The sequence below is a fragment of the Euprymna scolopes genome, chromosome 12, assembly GCF_053919585.1.
Source record: "Euprymna scolopes isolate OS-2025 chromosome 12, ASM5391958v1, whole genome shotgun sequence".
NCBI lineage: Eukaryota > Metazoa > Mollusca > Cephalopoda > Sepiida > Sepiolidae > Euprymna > Euprymna scolopes.
The window spans coordinates 81,999,173-82,021,007 of NC_136493.1; the positions used below are offsets into that span (position 1 = coordinate 81,999,173).

The 21,835-nt window shown below is 35.7% G+C and overlaps 1 protein-coding gene across 2 annotated transcripts in view; it reads right to left on the bottom strand.

The window, feature by feature from the left end:
- The window catches only part of LOC145291379 (uncharacterized), a 172,156-nt gene that overhangs the window by 33,265 nt on the left and 117,056 nt on the right, over positions 1-21,835 (bottom strand). For both annotated transcript variants that reach the window (XR_013869399.1, XM_080137169.1), the window contains exon 9: positions 11,219-11,318. Coding sequence is in view for 1 of the 2 variants with exons in the window: in XM_080137169.1 (XP_079993295.1) it covers positions 11,219-11,318 (100 nt within the window). In the remaining variant the exon portion in view is untranslated. The remainder of the gene's footprint in view (positions 1-11,218; positions 11,319-21,835) is intronic.

A 21,835-nucleotide genomic window follows, 5' to 3' on the forward strand; every position in this document is an offset into this window, starting at 1 on the left:
ACTGCATGCCAGTCGCAGCCATACTTCAACTGGATCGTACCCCAGCAATTTTCTGCAGATAGAGAACAAATGCCGTCTGCTAATTTCTCTTATCACCTCTAAGATTTTATTAATCCTTCTGAACTTGCATCAGCTTAACTCCAGTGTTGCTCTTGTAAACCTTTCTCATCTTTTCATCACATAAATCTATCATATCGCTCTGAACTAACTTTGCTTTTTATGGCCTGGGTCATTGCATACAATCGTAACACACCTTTTCCTTCACCCTTCCACAGGAAAAGAATACTATCCGCTATCCATCCTTCCATCTCCTTCTCAAATTCTTGAGTTTTTCTCACTCTCAAGGGAATCCTTGTAATACTTTACATTGTTCTGTAACATCGACGTCTCTCCCATCCGTTTCCATCTCATTGACCATTTCTCCCCATCAAAATCAGCTTCAAACTGTCCTCAATTTCAGCTCAAACTTAACCTTAGCATTTTTTTTTTTTACATCCTAGTTCATTGATTACGTCCATTATAATTATGACATTGAGTTTATCAATGATGTGATTCATTATAATCGCTTTTATTTGTATGCTACATACTTTTTATTTTGCACTTGACTGGCTCCCTTACATCTAATGTCCCTTCCATCAACTTCTTTCACAGTGTCACTCCTACCATCCTAGTTCATTGATTACGTCCATTATAATTATGACATTGAGTTTATCAATGATGTGATTCATTATAATCGCTTTTATTTGTATGCTACATACTTTTTATTTTGCACTTGACTGGCTCCCTTACATCTAATGTCCCTTCCATCAACTTCTTTCACAGTGTCACTCCTACCATCCTAGTTCATTGATTACGTCCATTATAATTATGACATTGAGTTTATCAATGATGTGATTCATTATAATCGCTTTTATTTGTATGCTACATACTTTTTATTTTGCACTTGACTGGCTCCCTTACATCTAATGTCCCTTCCATCAACTTCTTTCACAGTGTCACTCCTACCACACTCAATCACAGTAATTTAGTAAAGTATATCTGATACCGACAAGTGTCATCATCATTACTAAATGGCGCTGTACAATCCTTAATTAAATGCGACATCTGAAGCACTGAATGTTGGATGTGCAGTGTTTTGTGCTCTTGCTGCCACTATCTCTTATATCCTTTTGCTGATTAAGAGCCGTGCATTTGGCATCAGTTTGCTGATGCTCTTCCTGTTGAATATTGACTGGACAACGCCGAAAGGTGTGCTGGTCGATGATTATTATGATTATTCAAGTCTAAAAGTTTTGACAATAAAATATGTTTTAGAATAATAAAAATATTCAGAACAAATATTTATTCACATTAACTTAGGAATGTTAACTTAAAAATGTTATCATAACAATTTAGTTGACAAATTAGAAATAATATGTAAAAACATCAGCTGATTATCTTAGTGATGCATACTAATGACGTCATTTAGAGGGAGAGATGGTTTTTTTGAGATATGTGGATATTAGTTAGAGAAAACAGTTAGTCGAAGCCAGCCAAGAGAGAGAGAGAGAGAGAGAGAGAGAGAGAGAGAGAGACGGTCGACCGATCATGATGGCTTCGAGCAGAGGATGTCAAAAACAATGATAGTCATAACGTAAACAGAATTTTGATCAGCGTGCAACTTTCCAAGAGAGAAAAAACATTCTGGAGAAAAAGTTGCCGAAAATAAAACCCGAGGTTCTATCGTTCTTGGGGGGGGGGGGGATTTTCATTGCAGCTTTTCCGTCAAGACGCCAACATGAGCCAGATATATTTTCCAATTGGCCAGATATTGAAACCCTAAATAAATGTTATTCATCTTTTGTGTTGTAAAGGTGTTTATGTATATTATTGTTCTGCCATGAACTGTATTTAAATGTACATACGCACACAACGAACTTTAGATGAGGATTACATGTATATACACACGTATATACACTCGCATACACTCTTACCGCTAGACGGTCATAGATACAAGAGAAATAAAACATTTATACAGTAGACACACGCGTATAAACATATACACGTCATATACAGGGTTGAACGATAAAATTATCGGCCAAAAGAAAACAATACTACAGCTTTATTTTAAAACTTTTATTGAAAAAAATCATTTCAGGTAACTTGATTATGTAGTAGGCTTAAATCTATTCAATATAGCCGCCTTCAGACTCAATCACCACTTTAATTCGGGTCCAGAACTAGGAGCATACCTTTTCCACAAGCACTGGCGGGAGCTTAGCGAATGATGATGATCAGGCTGGCTTTGGTGTTGTGGGAGATCATGTTGGTTATGTTATCGACGTTTGACCAAACGAAGTTGTCCACCGAGTTCAGATCCGGGGAGGAAGGGGGCTAGTGAGAGAAGGTTACAAAGTCGTAGCACTCCTTCTGAAGCCAAGCATGGATCTCTTTGGGTCGAGTCCTACTGCCACACCCAGGATCTGCCATACTCTTCAGCACATTCCGGTATACTTTGCTGATGACTTTCAAGCTGACTTCGAAGATGAAAGGTAAGATGATGTGGTCCGCACTTGAAACCACACCAAAGACCATAATCATAGCCGGAAACTTTGTTGAGGATTGAACAGTCCGGATTTTCAGTTTGAGGATGCTGACAATGGTCATGTTGTCATAATTTGGATCGGTAGAGAGCATGAGTTGTACAGCGACGCATCTCCGACACCGCTTGTTGAACATTGTGTAACTTTCAGACATGATAAAAGCTCCTATCGCTCTTTGAAGTTGTACATAACTGGTCAATAAGTAGATGGTCTGCAACAAAAAAGAAAATCGGTTTACATCAAACGGAAATGGAATCATGGCTTTTTCTAGGGCGACGATTTTATCGTTCCATCCTGTAGATGTTAATCACAGTTATTTGTGACGTAAAGAAAATAGTTTTTTGTGACATAACAGAAACATTTCTATGAAAGTATATTAAAATGAAAAAAGAATATAGATAGATTTCTTTGAGTCGTTCTGTTTATAATTGTTTATTTTTGAAAAACATAACTTGCAACCATTGAATTATAGGTGGTTTGCCATACTTTGTGCACTGAACAGATACCAGAATACTTAAAGTTACATTCAAATTTTGATACATCTTTTAATTTAAAAGTGAAAAAAAAAAAAAACAATTGGGACGCTGAAAACGTACACAGTAAAACAATACGTTTTATTGTTGCGTTGATTATTTATTTGTAACACAAACTAAAAAAAACATATTTTCGGGGTTATTTATTTATGTTGGTAGTGCAGAAAAAAATGTATGAATGTTTTTTTAGAAAGGTGTATTAAAAAATGAAGAATAAATTTTCTAAAAAAATGAAAGCAGTGGGTAAATCGCTGTTGTAAAATGCTCTTATGGTTGTCAACGGGATTTCTAAGAAAATTGCGTTAAAATAACTTAAACGTAATACGGAAATGAACGATGTAAAAAATGCAGAAATTATTAACAATTGTTTATTTGGATAATTTAAACGCAAAAAAAAAAACAATTGGGATGCTGAAAACGTACACAGTAAAACAATACGTTTTATTGTCACATTGATTATTTGTTTATGTACGCATGCGCAACAAGAAGTCTTAAACCGGATGTTGGGTATTGAATATAATAAACTAGTTATGACCAAAGTTTCACTTCATTCGGACAAAACACTAAGAAACGGTGCCTAATTAGAGTTGGGGCCCGTTTTTTGGGGTCACCCTATATATATATATATACTAGCATGGGTACCCGGCGTTGCCTGGGTTGTCATGAAGCTCCATTTGGAACACACCTGCTGTACTAATCATTTTCATCATGGGCAACGTGGATACCCCCACAACAATTCCCAAATTAAAAGAACGGATAAAAACATGTAAATATAATCGCCCCCAAAAAGAAGTATGTGATATTTCGGCAGAAGGGATACAAAGAGAAGAAACTATTCTCCGGATATTGAGCACTGGAAAGTACCCCTCCCCCCAAAAATAAAACAAATAATTCAAAATAGTTCCTTACAACTTTTGTTTCAATAAAAATAGCAGCGAATGCCCGTGCGATCGAAAAAAAAAAAAATAGCCAAGTAGGCAGAACCCCCTAAAAAAAAAAATGAAGATCTACCAAAAATTAATTCCAAAAACAATTAAGTGAAATTTTTCCCAATGTAATTTGTCATATTTTGGGGTTCGTTTTGTTTATGAAATTGTTAGGTGAAAGTACAGAGTGGTCTCATAATAATTAATTAAATTTATCGTTATTTTATGTTTTAAATGTAATTCCCACCCCCACCACCAAACAAAAAATTATATTTGTCATGTTTTGTCGCAATCCCCCGATTGCCAAACTTAAAAAACATGCTAGAAGTGACATATCTCGTGGTACGCTAGGTGGCCAAAAAGTGGGTGCTCATTTTATGTTGAATTAATATGGAAAAGTGATCCCCCACGCAAAAATGTTAATTTTCTTTTTTTTCAAAATTTCTTTCACATTATTTATAAATGCTATTTATTTATTAGGCCCAAAAAAGTAGATCTTTATTTTTTTAGGAGAGTCACATCGTAAAAAAATTACCGATTTCCGTTTAGCCGTTTATAGAATAATAAAAACAAACAAATGAAATCTTTTCTTCAGTTTTTCGAAAGTGTTTTTTTTTTTTATATTTAAAAAAAAAACAATAAAAGCCAAACATTTTTCTATCTACTCGGAATTATTTTTTCAAGCTAGAAATTTATTAAGATTACCAAATTATTTTTTATTCTGTTTTTTTTTTTTTTTTCTGGGGTTTTTTATGTTCCGAAGGGGCAAATAACTTTAAAACAAAGATTTTTTTTTAAATCTATGTTGGAATAATAATTCCAAATAAATTTAATTAAATACGTTATCAATATAATTATTGTTTCAAATTTATTAAAATAACGATTTTAAATAGAACACTTATACCGCTATTTAATAAAATCAATTTTTCTTAATGTAATATGCAAATGAGATGATATCGTAATTGCATATTTTGCAAGAATCATACTATATATATAAATAAATGAAAGAGTAAAGTAAGGAACCTTTTGTATATATTAATCAAATTGTGAACAAACAAACGACTAAACAAACAAACAGACAGGAATACCACGGCTACCGAGAGTAAGAAGAAGGTCTGTTAACTGAAAAATGTCTGCAGGCGATGTAGGTAAGATTTGTCGGACTGTCAGTACTATATGAGGGTCATTTGAAAAAGAGCAATAAAACATTTTTAAAAAGAAAAAGGAACACAGTTCGATTAATACGTAAACTGAACTTTATTCAATATAAAATATAAATATTATCTATGTAAAATTAAGTAATTTCAAAGCAATATATAATTTAATACTGATAAAACTGAATTATGAATTTAGGGAACAAACAATTAAAGAAACATTAAACACAAATATTTTTTGGCCTTGAGAACAAGATCATAGTGTAGTATCTGTTTTGATGCTACACTTTACCTTTTCTTTCCTGGGTTGGTGAAGGAGAAATCTTTCATAACTGAGATTATTTTTGTTCCTATCCAGAGTGCCCCTTATTGGGGAAGGTGCTGGCGCCACGGCTTCCTCCCCCTGCTGTTTCCCGGACACGCCTGAGCTAAATGGCCTGGCTTGCCGCAACGGTAACAACACACCCGCTTCCGTGCTCCATAATCCAGGGTGCACTTTGCGTCACTTCTACAATCCCTGGCGAAGTGGTTGGGGCCGCCACATTTATAGCATCGTCGACCCTCTACAGGCGATTCCAATGCCTCAACTGCCGCCGAGACTGGCTCCTCGTCGTCCTTCATGATGTTTCGGGCTCTAGCCAATAGCTCCTCTAATCCAAGCTCATTGAGCCTCGATGACGCCCGCAGCAGTCGACTGGTGCTTTCTGGGAGCCCAGACAGGAAGGTGCACGCCAGTATATGGTCACTTGCACCCCCGAAGGGGGCGGCAAGCTTCTTCAGGTCGGCCAGATAGACATCCACCGTCTCCCCTGACCCAAGCCGTCGTCCAGAAAATTGCCACCAGGCAACAAAAGGGTCCGCTCCAAATGCTCCGTACAACGCCTCTTTAATTTGTTCCATAGTCGCGTCATAGCTGCTGATACACGGCATAGGCCCCCTTGGTGAGCCTAAGCGGGATGACTATAGCTGGGTCCTTTATGTTGCACAACCGGCAAACGCGTTCGGCTTTCTCTAGCCATTCGACCACCGAAGGTCCGTCCGGGGAGCCGTCAAATTCTGGGATCAATTTCAGGTCGAACTTATCCATACCGGAGATATTCACCGAAATAGCTTGAAGTTGAAGTCCAATCTAAACCAATTCAAAGTCCAATGTGCAAGTCCAATGTAAACCAATTCAAAGTCCAATGTGCAAGGGACAGGAAAGCGGTTTGATCAGTACACACATAGACACGGTGACACGCCACCAACACGATCCAGCGTACACAATTGCCAACCGGCCGTTCTTTCCTGCCTTCCAAAACGACCCAGATTTATATTTGTTGAAGACCAACTGATTTGCATATATGCACGAGATTTTGCGAGAGTTTCCGAGATCATACCATTACAAAACGCCGTCGGCACCATCTTAGAATTCTTTTCTTATCCTAGCTTCACAGTGATGAGAAAGCACACACGCACACCTAGGTCGTTTGAACGGTAAGCCCTCATTTTCACAGCTTTTGCCACAAAGGTTTTCAGTAGTAAATAAAAAACACAAGAATTTATTTTTTATTTTTTTATATAAATAAAGCATCGTAATTTGTAACAATAAAAATAAAATAAAATAATTTTTACGGGGACATTACCAAAAAAGCCCCTAAAGTCCGTATTAATGAATTCAATATAACTCGAAGAAAAATGAATTTCTCGAACTACCGATATTACCATTGAATTAAGCATTGTTTATTTAATATTTTCACACAAAAAAAAAACATTATAATTGCAAAAAATATTTCTACTTTTTTTAAATTACAGGTTTCGCATAATTTTTATATGCAAGATTTTAATGATTTCCTTGCTCGCAAGAATGTGAACCGTTCGGCGTAACATATTTTTTATATAATATGGAACAATAATTAAAAACAAAATTAATTTAAAAACAGGAACATAAAGAGTAATTAAATTAAAGAATGGAAAAATTTATACAAACGTTCAGAATAGGAATGTATGAATGCACGTCTGGGAAATAAAGAAAAATATCACACCCCTTCCTCTCTTTTAATTACATCACGTCATGTTCACAGTCTTTCGACTGTCTGAAATTTTGGGCCTCCGTATATTCCGTGTTTAGAAAAACTTTTGTTGCGTTTTGTGAAGGGCAGAATCTCTAGGTTTGGGGCTAATTAATTTATGTTTTGTACAAACAAGGTGTTTTTTTTTATTTAATTCAATGTCTTAGCACATTACTAATTATCTTTGAAATAGACCCAGAAAATTAATATTTATCTTTTAAAGGATTTTTACAATGAATTTATTTAACTTTAAAATTTAGCCGAATTGAGTAGCCCGCCGTGAAAACATTTTTCATAACTTTTTTTTGTTCACGTGTAAAAATATTTTTTTCCCTTTGGTAATTAACTTTAGTCTTTAATCTTTCAAATACAATCAAAAAGTAGTTGGAAACCTACACAAAATTATGATAAATCGGTTTTCAAAACTAGGTCCCTCTATTTTTGCCCGCCCATTTTTGCCCGTACCTAGTAATAAGAATGAACACCTTGGGAGAATCACTACTAAGATATACTAGTCCATGCATAGACAAAACAAAAGAATAACTTTGGAATCTTGACCAGGAGACTACGATTACCATGCCCACTACACTACACCAGAAAGATGCAATTGAAAAACTCTTCGTTAAAAGGAGAGAAGGGGAAGGACTGATAAGTAAACAAGACGGGGTGGATGACAAACAAAAACAGAACGAATTGGAAAATACATAACAAGAATACTGAAAACCGGATGACATCAATAAGAGGCACCGTTTACATAAACAAGATAGGGAGTACTAAAACAAGAAAACAAAACAAAAAAGAAAAGTTAGAAGAAAAACAGAACATTGAATACAAGATGGAAAAAAGCAAATTCGCACAATTTTCTTATTGCAATTCAAACTAGGCTGAAAAGTTGCTGAAACAGATTGCAATATCAACAAAACGATTGACACATCAACCAATACTGAACGCACAGCATAATGATGGTTTCAGAAATTTGATGGCAGCAACGAGAGGCTTGAAGATATTGAGCATAGTGGTAGACAATCAGACGTTGACAGCGATCAATTAAGAGCCTTAGTTGAAGCCAATCCATGCACAACTGTTCGGGAACTTGCTTCTGAATTAGACGTAACGTATATGACGATTTCAAACCACTTCAGAAAGATAAGACAGGGAAATCTTGATAAATGGCTGCCTCACGAATCGAACGATAAATGGCTGCCTCACGAATAGAAGGATTAATGGTTGCCTCATGAATCGAACGATAAATGGCTGCCTCACGAATCGAACGATAAATGGCTGCCTCACGAATCGCACGATAAATGGCTGCCTCACGAATCACACGATAAATGGCTGCCTCACGAATTGCACGATAAATGGCTGCCTCACGAATCGCACGATAAATGGCTGCCTCATGAATCGAACTATAAATGGCTGCCTCACAAATCGAACGATAAATGGCTGCCTCACAAATCGAATGATAAGTGGCTGCCTCATGAATCGAATGATAAATGGCTGCCTCACGAATAGAACGATTAATGGCTGTCTCACGAATCAAACGAAAATGGCTGCCTCATGAATCGAATGATAAATGGCTGCCTCACGAATCGAACAATAAATGGCTGCCTCATGAATCGAACGATAAATGGCTGCCTCATGAATCGAACGATAAATGGCTGCATCATGAATTGAATGATAAATGGCTGCCTCACGAATCGAACGATAAATGGCTGCATCACGAATCGAACGATAAATGGCTGCCTCATGAATCGAACGATTAAAGGCTGCCTCACGAATCGAACAATTAATGGCTGCCTCGAATCGAACGATAAATGGCTGCCTCACGAATCGAACGATAAATGTCTGCCTCATGAATCGAACGATAAATGTCTGCCTCATGAATCGAACGATAAATGGCTGCCTCATGAATCGAATGATAAATGGCTGCATCATGAATCTAACAATAAATGGCTGCATCACGAATCGAACGATAAATGGCTGCCTTATGAATCGAACCATTAATGGCTGCCTCACGAATCGAACGATAAATGGCTGCCTCACGAATCGAACGATAAATGGCTGCATCATGAATCAAACGATAAATGGCTGCATCATGAATCGAACGATAAATGGCTGCCTCACGAATCAAACGATAAATGGCTGCCTCACGAATCGAACGATAAATGGCTGACTCACGAATCGAACGATGAATGGCTGCCTCCTGAATCGAACGATAAATGGCTGCCTCACGAATCAAACGATTAATGGCTGCCTCATGAATCGAACGATAAATGGCTTCCTCATGAATCGAACGATAAATGGCTGCATCATGAATCGAATGATAAATGGCTGCATCACGAATCGAACGATTAATGGCTGCCTAACGAATCGAACGATAAATGGCTGCCTCATGAATTGAACGATGAATGTCTGCCTCACGAATCGAACGATTAATGGCTGCCTCATGAATCGAACGATAAATGGCTGCCTCATGAATCGAACGATAAATGTCTGCCTCCTGAATCAAACGATAAATGGCTGCCTCATGAATCGAATGATAAGTGGCTGCCTCAAGAATCGAACTATAAATGGCTGCCTCACAAATCGAACGATAAATGGCTGCATCATGAATCGAACGATAAATGGCTGCCTCACCAATCGAACTATAAATGGCTGCATCACAAATCGAATGATAAATGGCTGCCTCATGAATCGAACGATAAATGGCTGCATCACGAATCGAACGATAAATGGCTGCATCACAAATTGAACGATTAATGGCTGCCTCATGAATCGAACAATAAATGTGTGCCTCACGAATCGAACGATTAATGGTTGCCTCACGAATCGAACGATAAATGGCTGCCTCACAAATCGAACGATTAATGGTTGCCTCACGAATCGAACAATAAATTGCTGCCTCACGAATCGAACGATAAATGGCTGTCTCACGAATCAAACGATAACCAAAAGAAACGCCATTATGGCGTGTCACCTTCCTGTCTTTTATGCAACATAAACGATCCGTTTCGCGACTGGGTTATGACTTGAGATGAAAAGTGGGTTCTTTATGAAAGCTGGTGATACTCAGCTCAATGGTTAGATGCCAAGGAAGCCTCATGACACTTCCCGAAGCAGAGTTGCACCAAATGAAATCATACTGACTGTTGGTGATTTGCGACCAGTCGCATCCATTACTGTTTTTTGAGTGCAGGCGAAACAATTACGACGGAAAAGTACTGTCAACAAATGGATGAAATGCATAAAAAATTGCAACAACAAAACCCAGCATTAATCAACAGAAAAGGCCCAATTCACTTCCACGCCAACACCCGATTGTGCGTTGAAGTTGAAAGAATTGGGCTATGAACGTCTGCCTCATCCGCCATACTCTCCAGACCTCTCACCTACCGGCTACCACTTTTTCAAGCTTCTCGATAACTTTCTGTATGAAAAATGCTTCAAAACCTAATCGATATCAAAAACGTCATTTAGCAACTTCATCAGAACGCAAGATTTTTATGTTACTGTCATAAATACACTTGTTTTGCGTTGGCAAAAGTATGTTGATTCTGGTGGTGCATATTTGGATCAATAAATATTTGTTTGAGCTGATATATGTTCATCTGAATTTAAGTTAAAAATAGCAAGAACTTTCTTGTCAACCTGATAATAATAATAATAATAATAATAATAATAATAATAATAATAATAATAATAATAATAATCTTTCAGCACAGCACATATGTAACTAACATCATTGTGCTTGACACAAAATCTTGCACAGAGTTCATCAGAATATTATGAAGGGAATGGCTCTACGATGCAACACTGTCATGTCTAATTTCTCCCACCAAACTGTTATCAAACAATAATGTAAAGGAACTGCGTAAAAAGTAGGAAAACTCTCGTATGATCACTTCAAACACACACACACACACACACACACACACACACACACACACACAAAGAATAAAATAGTTTCCTTACTTGTAGTTATCATGCTCAGAAGGAGAGAATCTTGAATATAATTAAAATTATTTGAGGCATTTTCTTGCCCTCCTGAAGTTACAAACAATGTCACAATCACCTGAAATACAAAGTAAAATCTAAATATATATACAGTGATGATCATATTTATTGGCACGGTAAAATAAAAGTTAAATTTTGTCTAATAAATTCTAAAAAAGGGATTAAATTAAAGAAAATAACAAAGTATATTATGTATTTTTAACTGGCCTTTCCGATGCAGCAATCGGATTTTAGAAAAAATAAATAACAAAGGAACAACAAACATAATTGCAAAAAACCCTTGTTCAAAATTATTGGCACGATTTATTTAATAATCAATTGTATAGCCTTTGGCCTTGATTACCTTCCTCAGTCGCTTTTCATAGTTTACAACCAAGTTGTTGCACTCTTCAGTAGTAATTTTAGCCCACTCTTCCTGACAATAATCCTCCAATTGAATAAGATTCTTAGGCTTCCTTTGCATTACCCTCAATTTTAATGTTCTCCATAAATTTTCAATTGGATTAAGGTCTGGGCTTTGTGATGGCCACTCCAAAACATTAATATGATTGTCCTCAAGCCATTTCTTAGTCAGTTTAGCCGAATGCTTTGGGTCATTATCTTGCATGAACCACCAACGACGACCAAGTGAGAGCTCTTTAGCAGAGTCTTTCAGGTTTTCATCCAATATTTTAACATAATCTTCCTTTTTTATGCTACCTGTGACCTTAACAAGTCGCCCTGATCCAGAGGCAGCAAAGGATCCCCAAAACATCAAACTGCCTCCACCGTGCTTCACTGTGGGTATGGTGTTCTTAGGCAGGAAAGCTTCGCCAGATTTTCTGTAAATATAAGACACTTTATTATGGCCAAATAACTCTATTTTCGTTTCGTCAGTCCATAGAACACGTTTCCAGAATGCAACATCTTTATCAATATGACGTTTTGCAAAGGCTAGCCTTGCTTTCAAGTGCATAGGCTTCAATAAGGGAGTCTTTCTCGGACGACATGCTTTTAAACCAGCTCTCTTCAAAACTCTACCAACTGTATGTCGAGATACATTCACTCCAGAGGTGCTCTGTTCATCAACAATCTCCTCAACAGAGATCCTTGGGTTTTGTTTTACTTGTCGAACAATTTTCCGTTCATCTCTTGGGGAAAGAATCCTTTTTCTCCCTCTACCCTCTAAACTCATAACGTGGCCTTGCGATTTGAACTTGTTTATTATGGCTCTAACAGTGGATTTGGGAAAGTTTAGCTTCTTTGAAATCTTATCATAGCCCTCCCCATTGGTATGGCATGCTACAACAAGCTTCCTGACGTCTTCGCTGTGTTCCTTAGTTTTAACCATGGCGATTGAAAATTATAATTTAGTCACTTATAATAGTTTAAATAAATCGCTATCTAAAAATTATCTGAAAAAAATTATTCACTGAATTAGCGTTAAACAAGCATATTATGGCTATAAAAAAGTTCAGAAAGCACGTAAACCGGAAATTGATTGATATTATACTGATACTAAAAGAAAAACAAAGCCGTGCCAATAATTTTGAACAAGGGTTTTTTGCAATTATGTTTGTTGTTCCTTTGTTATTTATTTTTTCTAAAATCCGATTGCTGCATCGGAAAGGCCAGTTAAAAATACATAATATACTTTGTTATTTTCTTTAATTTAATCCCTTTTTTAGAATTTATTAGACAAAATTTAACTTTTATTTTACCGTGCCAATAAATATGATCATCACTGTATATATATATAAATGCTTGATTAAAATGTTTGAGCGTAGAACGAGTATTATTTCAAAAAGAAAGAAAAAAGGAAAATAAAAGATGTTTTCATTTATTGAGATTGTTGGACTGACTTCCTCATCTTGGTTGTTATAGTCACAACGTGTCGGCCGTTTTACCCTTCGGCCTTCATCAGGTGTTTTGTATAAAACTGGGGAACCGTCTGTCTTGAACCCGACCCTTTATTATTATTACGGGGGTATTGTGTTCGGACTCCAGCTAGGCTTTGGGACATAGTTGCTGATTCACTGTTTTGAATGTTACTTTTCACTGCCTTCGTTCAGGATTGAACTCAGCACCTTTGGGTAACTGTAAACTTTGATACAACGTCTAGGATCACTAGGACAATTCTTAGTTGGTTTTTGTTAATGTTAAACCTATGTTGTTATTCAAGGGTTTCTCTCTCTATTAGAGGTGTCCAAATTGCATTCAGCTCTACGGTTGGTTTGCTCAGTAGGTTGTTATGTCCGAGCATAGCTGTTTCTTTAAGTTTTCTCACTTTCCAGTGGGTCTCTCTGTTTATTATTTTTACTTCATCCCATAGGGGGCGATGGTCCCCCCCTCCCCATTGTCCATCCAGATATGGTTGGCTATACCCGATTTTTCCGTCTCCCTTTTAGTTACCGCTTTTCAGTGTTCTTCCACCCTTACTTTGAAGGGGCAGCATGTTTCACCCTTGTAAACCTTTCTGCAACTGCATGGGATGGAGTATATGCAGCTCTTGGTCATGTTCTCCTCCATGCGGGGCTTCACTCGTACCAGGTGTTGTCTGGGTGTTGACTCGCTCTTGAATACCGTCCTGATGTTGTAGGGGTCACATATTCTCGGAATCTTTTCGGAGATGCCTCGTATATATGGTAGGCAGACCGTTGGAGGTTTTTGGGTTTCATTCTCCTCTCTTATACTATTAACACGTCTGGTGGATAGTATGCTATCGGGGTAGTTGTTACGATGGAGGGTATTCTTCAACCTGACCATTTCTTGGTGGTATGTAATGGTGTCGCTACTTATTGTCTCTGCTCCGTGTTGTAGGCAGCGTGCGATTCCATGTTTGATACTGTATGGGTGATGGGAGTTGAAGTTAAGGTATTGTCCCGTGAAGGTAGGCTTGCGATATACGGATGTCTTAAACCCATGCTCTGTGCGTGATATGAGTATATCAAGGAAGGCCAGTTGGTTATCTTTTTCTTTCTCCATTGTGAACTGTATCGATGGTATTATTGAGTTCACATGGTCTAGAAGAGCCTGGGTGTCTTCCTGATGGGGTCAGAGTATGAAGGTGTCATCAACATATCTTAGCCACATGGTTGGCTTTAAGGGAGCTAAACCTAAGGCCAGTTCTTCGAAGTATTCCATGTATATGTTCGCCATCACTGGTGATAATGGCGAGCCCATAGCTAGCCCCTCCTCTTGTCGATATAGGTCAGTACCCATTCTGAAGTAGGTTGTTTCTATGCAGAATGTCAGCATTTCTGTTAAGTTTGGCAATGGTACACATGTGCGCTCTTCTATGGAGAGGTCTGCAGCTAGTTTGTCTTGAATTACTGCTAGTGCCTCACTAGTTGAGACTTTAGTGAACAGGCTAACCACATCTAGGCTTACCATTTGGTTTGTACTGATAGGTGCTCCCTTGATCAGTTCCGTGAAGTGGGCAGAATTCTTTACGTGTGTTGCTGACTCGCCTGCTAATGGGTTTATTATATCCACAAGGTACCTGCTCAATGGGTGGCATGCTGAGCCTCGGCAGCTTACAATGGGTTTGAGTGGAATACCGTCTTTGTGTATCTTGGGGAGACCGTACATATGTGGCAGCTGTCTATATCTCATCGGAGTGATGTGTTCCTTGTTTTTGGTAAGGGTTTGTAACAGCTTTCTTTCGGTTTTCAAAGTTGGGTCCTTCTTTATTTTACCGTAGCTACCATCTGCGATTAGGCCTTCCATTTTTTCAGAGTACTCCAACATGTTCATCACCACAGTAGCATTGCCTTTGTCTGCTGGCAGAATTATTATACTGCTGTCACTCTGTAGGGTTCTTATAGCCAGCCTATCTTCCCAAGAGATGTTTGATTTAGGAGGCTTGGCTTTCTCGAGTATTTGTCTCACTTTCCATCTTATTTCATCACCTTGGATTGATGGGATTCTCAAGGCTATATCTTCCATGTGTGTTATGATGTCTAAAAATGGAAAGCGTTTGGTTGTTGTTGCGAAGTTGAGACCTTTATTTAGTACTGCTTCCTCTGAGTGACTCAGTTGGCGACTGCTGAGGTTGATGACTGCTTTCACAGGTGAGCGGTGTTTTGATGTTACATTCCTCTGGTCTTTGAGCTTTATGAGCTTCTTGATTTGGCGTTCTTTGACCTTCTCATATTCTTGTTTGTACGATTTATCCAGATCTGATTGGATTCTCACCCTGTCTTCCTCTTGAATCACCTTGACAAGGAACGATGTTAAGGTATCGGAGATTTCGTTCCTTAGTTTTTGTTTATTCCAGCGGGTGTGTTGGATCCTTTCTCGAATGAGGGTATGCCCTGCCCTTTCCGCGACTCTACGTGCCTTCCTGGAATCCACTGTTGTTTGTAATGTCAACCCTGCTGGTATGAGTTTTAAGTCTCTACATTTGTACAGGAAGGTTAGATGGTTAGCGAGTTTTGCTAGTTTTGCATGACGCTTTTCCAGGCGTCGTCATTCAATCCTAATGTCGGGTCCGTACCGATTGGATAGTAATTGTCTGACTCCTAACAAACGGTTCCCCAGTTCGATACAAAACACTTGACGAAGGCCGAATGGCAAAATGGCCGAAACATGTTGACTATAACAACCAAGATGAGGAAGTCAGTCCAACAATCTCAATAAATGAAAACACCTCATCTCAAAAATACAGACAATTACTAAAAGACGTTTTCGTTCTCTTTGATAAGTCGGTTGAAAATGCCGACCGTTGAAATATTGTGTGGATGTGTGTGGTGTGTTTAAGGCTCTGCATTATAAGGGAGGGTCGGTCCGTCCTGGACGGGTAAAAATAGAAAATAAAAAAAATAAATAAAAACTAACCAAAACATTTTAAATTTATAACAAAATGAGTCTTTAAGGTTGTAAAAAATCGGAACTTTTGGAGGTATCGGAATCGGAAAAATGTGTCCCTATTTTCCGATTCCAAAACCGATTCATTTAAATTTTTAACTTAATGTTTCATTATTGATACTAATGCTAAATATTTATTGTTTTTCAATTATCACTAAAACTAAAATGATAATAACATCAGAATAAGATGTCAATTAATTTTACAAAACAAAATATTTTTGAAAAACTTGCATCAATTCTCTAGGTAACGTTTCAAAGAAAACAGTTGATTTGCATGTTCCGAAAAATGTTGAAAAATTAAACAAACCATTTTTGTCAAGAAAAATATTTGCAAACATCATTGATAATTAAATGATGCAACGGAAAATTGGACACTGGAAAATTAGCAACAGAAAATTACGTAATTTTGGTATTGTAGAAACATTAAGCAACTACAGAATAAAAATCAACTGAAAACAGATTTTATGATCGTCTTATCGGGGAATATAATTTTAAATAAGAACTAAGCGCTGCACCTCAAATACTATTTAAGTGACTTCCTATTTAAAACTATATCCTCTTTAAGAATGGTCTTCAAATCTATCTTCAATTAACATTTATTCCATAGATGCTTAATTTTCATACTTTGCCAAAATTAGTTCATCTGTGTCTAATTTTCCTAAATTAAATTAAATTAAAATAAAAATATAAAAAGTGAGTTTTAATGTTTTTGATTCATTTGGGATTTTATCTGTTTTTGCTTTGTTTTAATTAGATGGTGTCCTTTTGTCCGGTGTGCTTTTCTCCGGTCCCCTAGCTAGCATTGGCAAAGATTACAAGGAGTTATCAAAAAGTGTGCTTACATAATCAAACTTTTGATAATGCCAAAGTCTTAGCCTCACATTAATTGGACAGTAATAAAATTAATGAATTCAAACCTTTCACACCTATACACAACACGTGTTGGCTCATTTCTTCTTTGATTTCAGTTTATGTGTCTATTAAAGCAAACTTTCTGAATAAGCGAATATGTATTTGGATTGCAATATAAAGCAATAAAATCTCAGGCTACTAATAGAAATCATTTTTGGTAAACAATATTTTTATTCCGTTCGGTAATTTAGTTTTCAAGTTTCCCATATGCTAAGAGGACACGCAAAAGACATTGAAAATTTGCTAATATAAAATGTAAGAGTATTTTTAAACCTATTTTAAAGACATTCAAAATGTGTTTCATAAATTGAAAATTAATTATTGATATATTTTTTTATTTTTGTTTCATGTTTAAATTTTTATTTTAATGTAATGCGAAAGTTCGAATTGTTTCCTTTGTAAAAGTTAAACACATTCTTTTACTAGGTAGAAGAGTTACTTATCTTGCTTTTGGTAACATTTATTCGTTTTGTATTTATTTTTCCCCCTTTTTTGCTTCCTTAGATAGTCTGGAAAATCATCCACCAGGCGAGAAGAAATAAACAAAAAATAAATTTAAGAATTTAGAGTAGCGGTCATTTTCGCGTGTAAATTTAATGTAAAATAAACCGCCATATTCCAGCTATTCTAGCGTTTTAGGACAGCAAAAAGTGATTTTCTTGAAATATTTTTGTTGATTTTTCTATGGAAAAGTTTTCTGAAAGTTCAATTTTTTAAACCCTATCCCGTAAATTAAAATTATTTTCAAAATTGAAAACTTTAATGGCCACAATACGAATTGTACTAGATTTGAAGAAAATATAAAAAAGCTTTACCATTCGATTTTATAATTCTACAGTAACCTCAACTTTTGTGAGGGGGTGGAGGATTTGACGTTAAAAAAGTATATAATTTTTTTTTTTTTTTTAATCTTAAGCCATCCATTCCTTGGGTAATCCTGACTAACGTCGTACGCAAGATGGCAGCCGCGAACGCATGTAAAAATTGGAACAGAACGCAAATTTTAGCGAAACGAAATTAGCGAATCGACTGAAAAACAACATAAACTCAACTGCTGATAATAATAAGCGTATTTTAATTTTTAACTACTCTGTACTTGTTATGAATATGTTAATAATGAAATGAAATAACTAAGAAATTTTTGTTTGCTTCAACTAGACTATAGCTTTACATAACATTTTAATAAACAAAAGATACCGTAAAAATTGAATTTCATCATTCTTTTTTTGCATGATTACCAAAACAAAATAACGAAATGACAAAACTAAGAAATTTTTCGTTTTTTTTTTTCAAAATGGGTGAAACGATAGATAAATAAAAAAAAAAAGTTACCAAAGGCAAGTTAAGTTACTTTTTTACTTAACTAGATAAGTTTTTTTGTGTGTTTTAATTCATTTATTTACATTTTTTACATTACTTTTATTCTTAATTAAGAAAAGACATCAAAATTATTGTGTTTGCTCTTCTGGAAGATTACATTATTTTTTTAGTTATTTCATTTCATTGTTTTGGTAATTATGCAAAGAAAGGGCGATGAAATTCACCTTTTACGGTATCTTTTGTTTATGAAATTATTATGTGAAACTACAGTCCTATTCTGAAAAAAAGAGTGTCTCGGTTTTTTCATTTCATTATTTTGTCTTGGTAATTATGCAAAGAAAGGACGATGAAATTCAATTTTTACGATATCTTTTGTTTATCAAGATGTTATGTAAAACTACAGTCTAGTTGAAACAAAAAACTTCCTAGTTATTTAATTTCATTATTAACATATTCATAACAAGCACAGAGTAGTTAAAAATTAAAATACGCGTATTATTAGTTTTTTATCAATAGTCGAGTTTTTTTTTCTTGCTAGGCTGTACAGACGACTCGCTAATATAGTTTCGCTAAAATTTGTATTCTGTTTCATTTTTTATATCCGTTCGCAGCCGCCATTTTGCGTACGATTTTAATCGAAGTGCCCCATTTATTGTATTTTTCTATGATATTTTGTTAAATAAGGAAATACTTTGAAAAGTATTTAATTATTATTTTAATTATTTTGGGGGTTGCTTTACAATGCACAGAGAAAGTGGAAAAATAATATATACAACAAATAAATGTTAGTATTGGTAATAAAAATTACTTTGCAATCTACCTGAATCATTTATTAGTGTTTTTAAAAAGAAACTCTGCTCTCAAATGGAGATAAGCATAGAGCATCGTGCCCGCAAAAAGAAACGAATGGATGGTGAACGATTGACTCATGCAGTGCTGGGGGTTGATATTGAGTTGAGACGGGAAATGCTGTCTGTCATAGACAAGTTCGCTGAAGAAATATCTTGCAGATTTAAACAAGTTCACGATCTTGCAAGTAAATACGCTTTTCTTACACTGTCAAATGTGCTTGATGATAATTATGATTGTCAGCTAAGCGTAGTTGAAAGGAAAAAGATGAATTTTTTGCCGAAAGAAAGAGATTACAGTATTTTGTGAAAGCTTCAGAAAAAGACAAAATCAATGGATCTCTTCAGCTTCATACAGAGAAACCACCTTGGAGATTTCGTCCCTAATATTGTGATCTTGCTGCACATTTTCCTTACCCGAGCTATTAGCGTTACAAGTTGTGAGCGCGCTTTCTCGAAACTGAAGCTCATAAAGAACTACCTCCGATCAACAATGAGCCAGACAAGGCTTACAGACTTAGCAATCCTCTCAGTGTGAAATTGTTGATGGGGTGACTTTTGATAGAGTTATTGATAACTCTGATGAAAAACAAAAGCGCGAAAAGTCTGTTTCAACCAACTTGATGACTTGCGGCATTTCTCTCACAAAGAATAAATTTATAGCATTACTAGCAGTTCAGCGCAGCTTTGCTTGGGCCCTATGTACTGTTCATAACTTTGTGTGCATATATATATATATATATATATATATATATATATATATATATATATATATATATATATTAAAAACTTTGACTCGTGTCCAGATAACTTACATCTAAAATTTCAAGTGTTTAGACCCAAAATTGGCGGAGGAGTTTGGTAGAGTTTACAAAGGTAAAATCTTTTAACTTAAACCGCTTGGTAGCCAAAATTTCGCCTAAAAAACTGATTAAAAAGCTTGCTGCATGTCTGAATACCCTTTATGTAAAATTTCAAAGGTTTAGATCCAAAACTTGCTGACTAGTTTGATAGAGACCGCAAAGGTTAAACTATTGAACTTTGACCCCTTGGTAGCCAAAATTTCGGCCAAAAATTGATTAAAAAGATTACCCTGTGTATGAATACACTTTGTGCAAAATTTTACATGCTTAGACCAAATTGGCAAATTTTTCTTAAAACTTTGACCCCAATTTTGATCTTTATGGAAAATGTCAAATTTTCACATTTATTGTTTTGGGGTTAGATCAAATTAAAAAGTTTGATCCATGTCCAAGTAACCTACATCTAAAATTGCAAGTGTTTAGACCCAAAATTGGCGGTAGAGTTTTCAACGGTCAAATTATTGAACTTTTACCGCTTGACAGCCAAATTTTCTGTCCGAAAACTGATTAAAAAGATTTTCCCAAATCTCAATACCCCTTATGTCAAATCTCGAGTCTGTAGACTGAAAATTGACAGAGTAATTTGGTAGGGAAATGTACACAGACACACAGAGAGACGATTTCACTTTTATAAATATATAGATTTGCAATTTATAAATAAATTTATTTTTAAAAAATTTTAATATTTTTAAAGGGGTTGAAATTTTATTAACAATAAAAAAAAGTAAATAAAAATGATTTTATCATTTCATAGCATTTTCAGGTTTTCAAATGTTCTCATTTAAATTTATATAAAAAAAAATGCTTTCTAAAAGGTGTGGCTATTCATTTCTTAAATTTCGCGATAAAACCGAGCGCTTACACACACGGATTTCAAACAGCACCAATACAAGACGTTTTTTCTTTTCTTTCCGGAAGGCTCGACCTCTTAATAACAACATTATGAAGAAAACGAAAAGAAAAATACATCGGACTATCCTATCCTTGATAAATTCGGACTTTAACAACAACAACAACAACAACAACAACAACAACAACAACAACAACAACAACAAGTAAATAAAAATGATTTTATCATTTCATAACATTTTCAGATGTCCAAATATTCTCCTTTAAATTTATTATTATATTTGTTTGTGTAGCCACTTAATTTAAGTTAGCATTTTTTTATAATTTGAATTATACGTTTTTGTTTTGAAAAACAATATTTGGTTTCTTTTGCTTGCGTATCCAGTCTTTATTTACTTGTTTACGCAGCCAGTTAATTTAATTTAACATTTTTTTCAATTATTTTAATAATACGTTTTTGTTTTGAAAAATCTTAGGTTTTCTTTGACAACGACTGCATATGTATAGGAGTACTGTAATGCGATGAAAGCAGCAGTCTAAAATTAGACATTTAATTGTAGTTCCAAAAAATAATTATTCTGAGGGCTTTTGGAAACTTTGAATAGTTAACAGGTGTTAAAATGCCAGCAGGGGAATGCGGAATATCTTACGACCGCCTCAGTCGGCAAAAAAAAGGTTGCTATACCACTGCTGGAGAACCATTTTCTATTTTAAAAAAATGGCTTTCAAGAGGAGTTGTAATTTCATAAACTGAGATCTAGGGTATCGACTGTGCAAGTATAAAAATCCACCACTACATTTGTGTTCGATAGCTTAACCAAGAAAAAGGCTTTATATAAAAACCTGTTTTATTAAACGGATGAGGCAGAAATTTATTTCTCCATGTTAAAAATGAAAGATTAATTTCCAATCGCCTTCATATTGATTTGTTAATG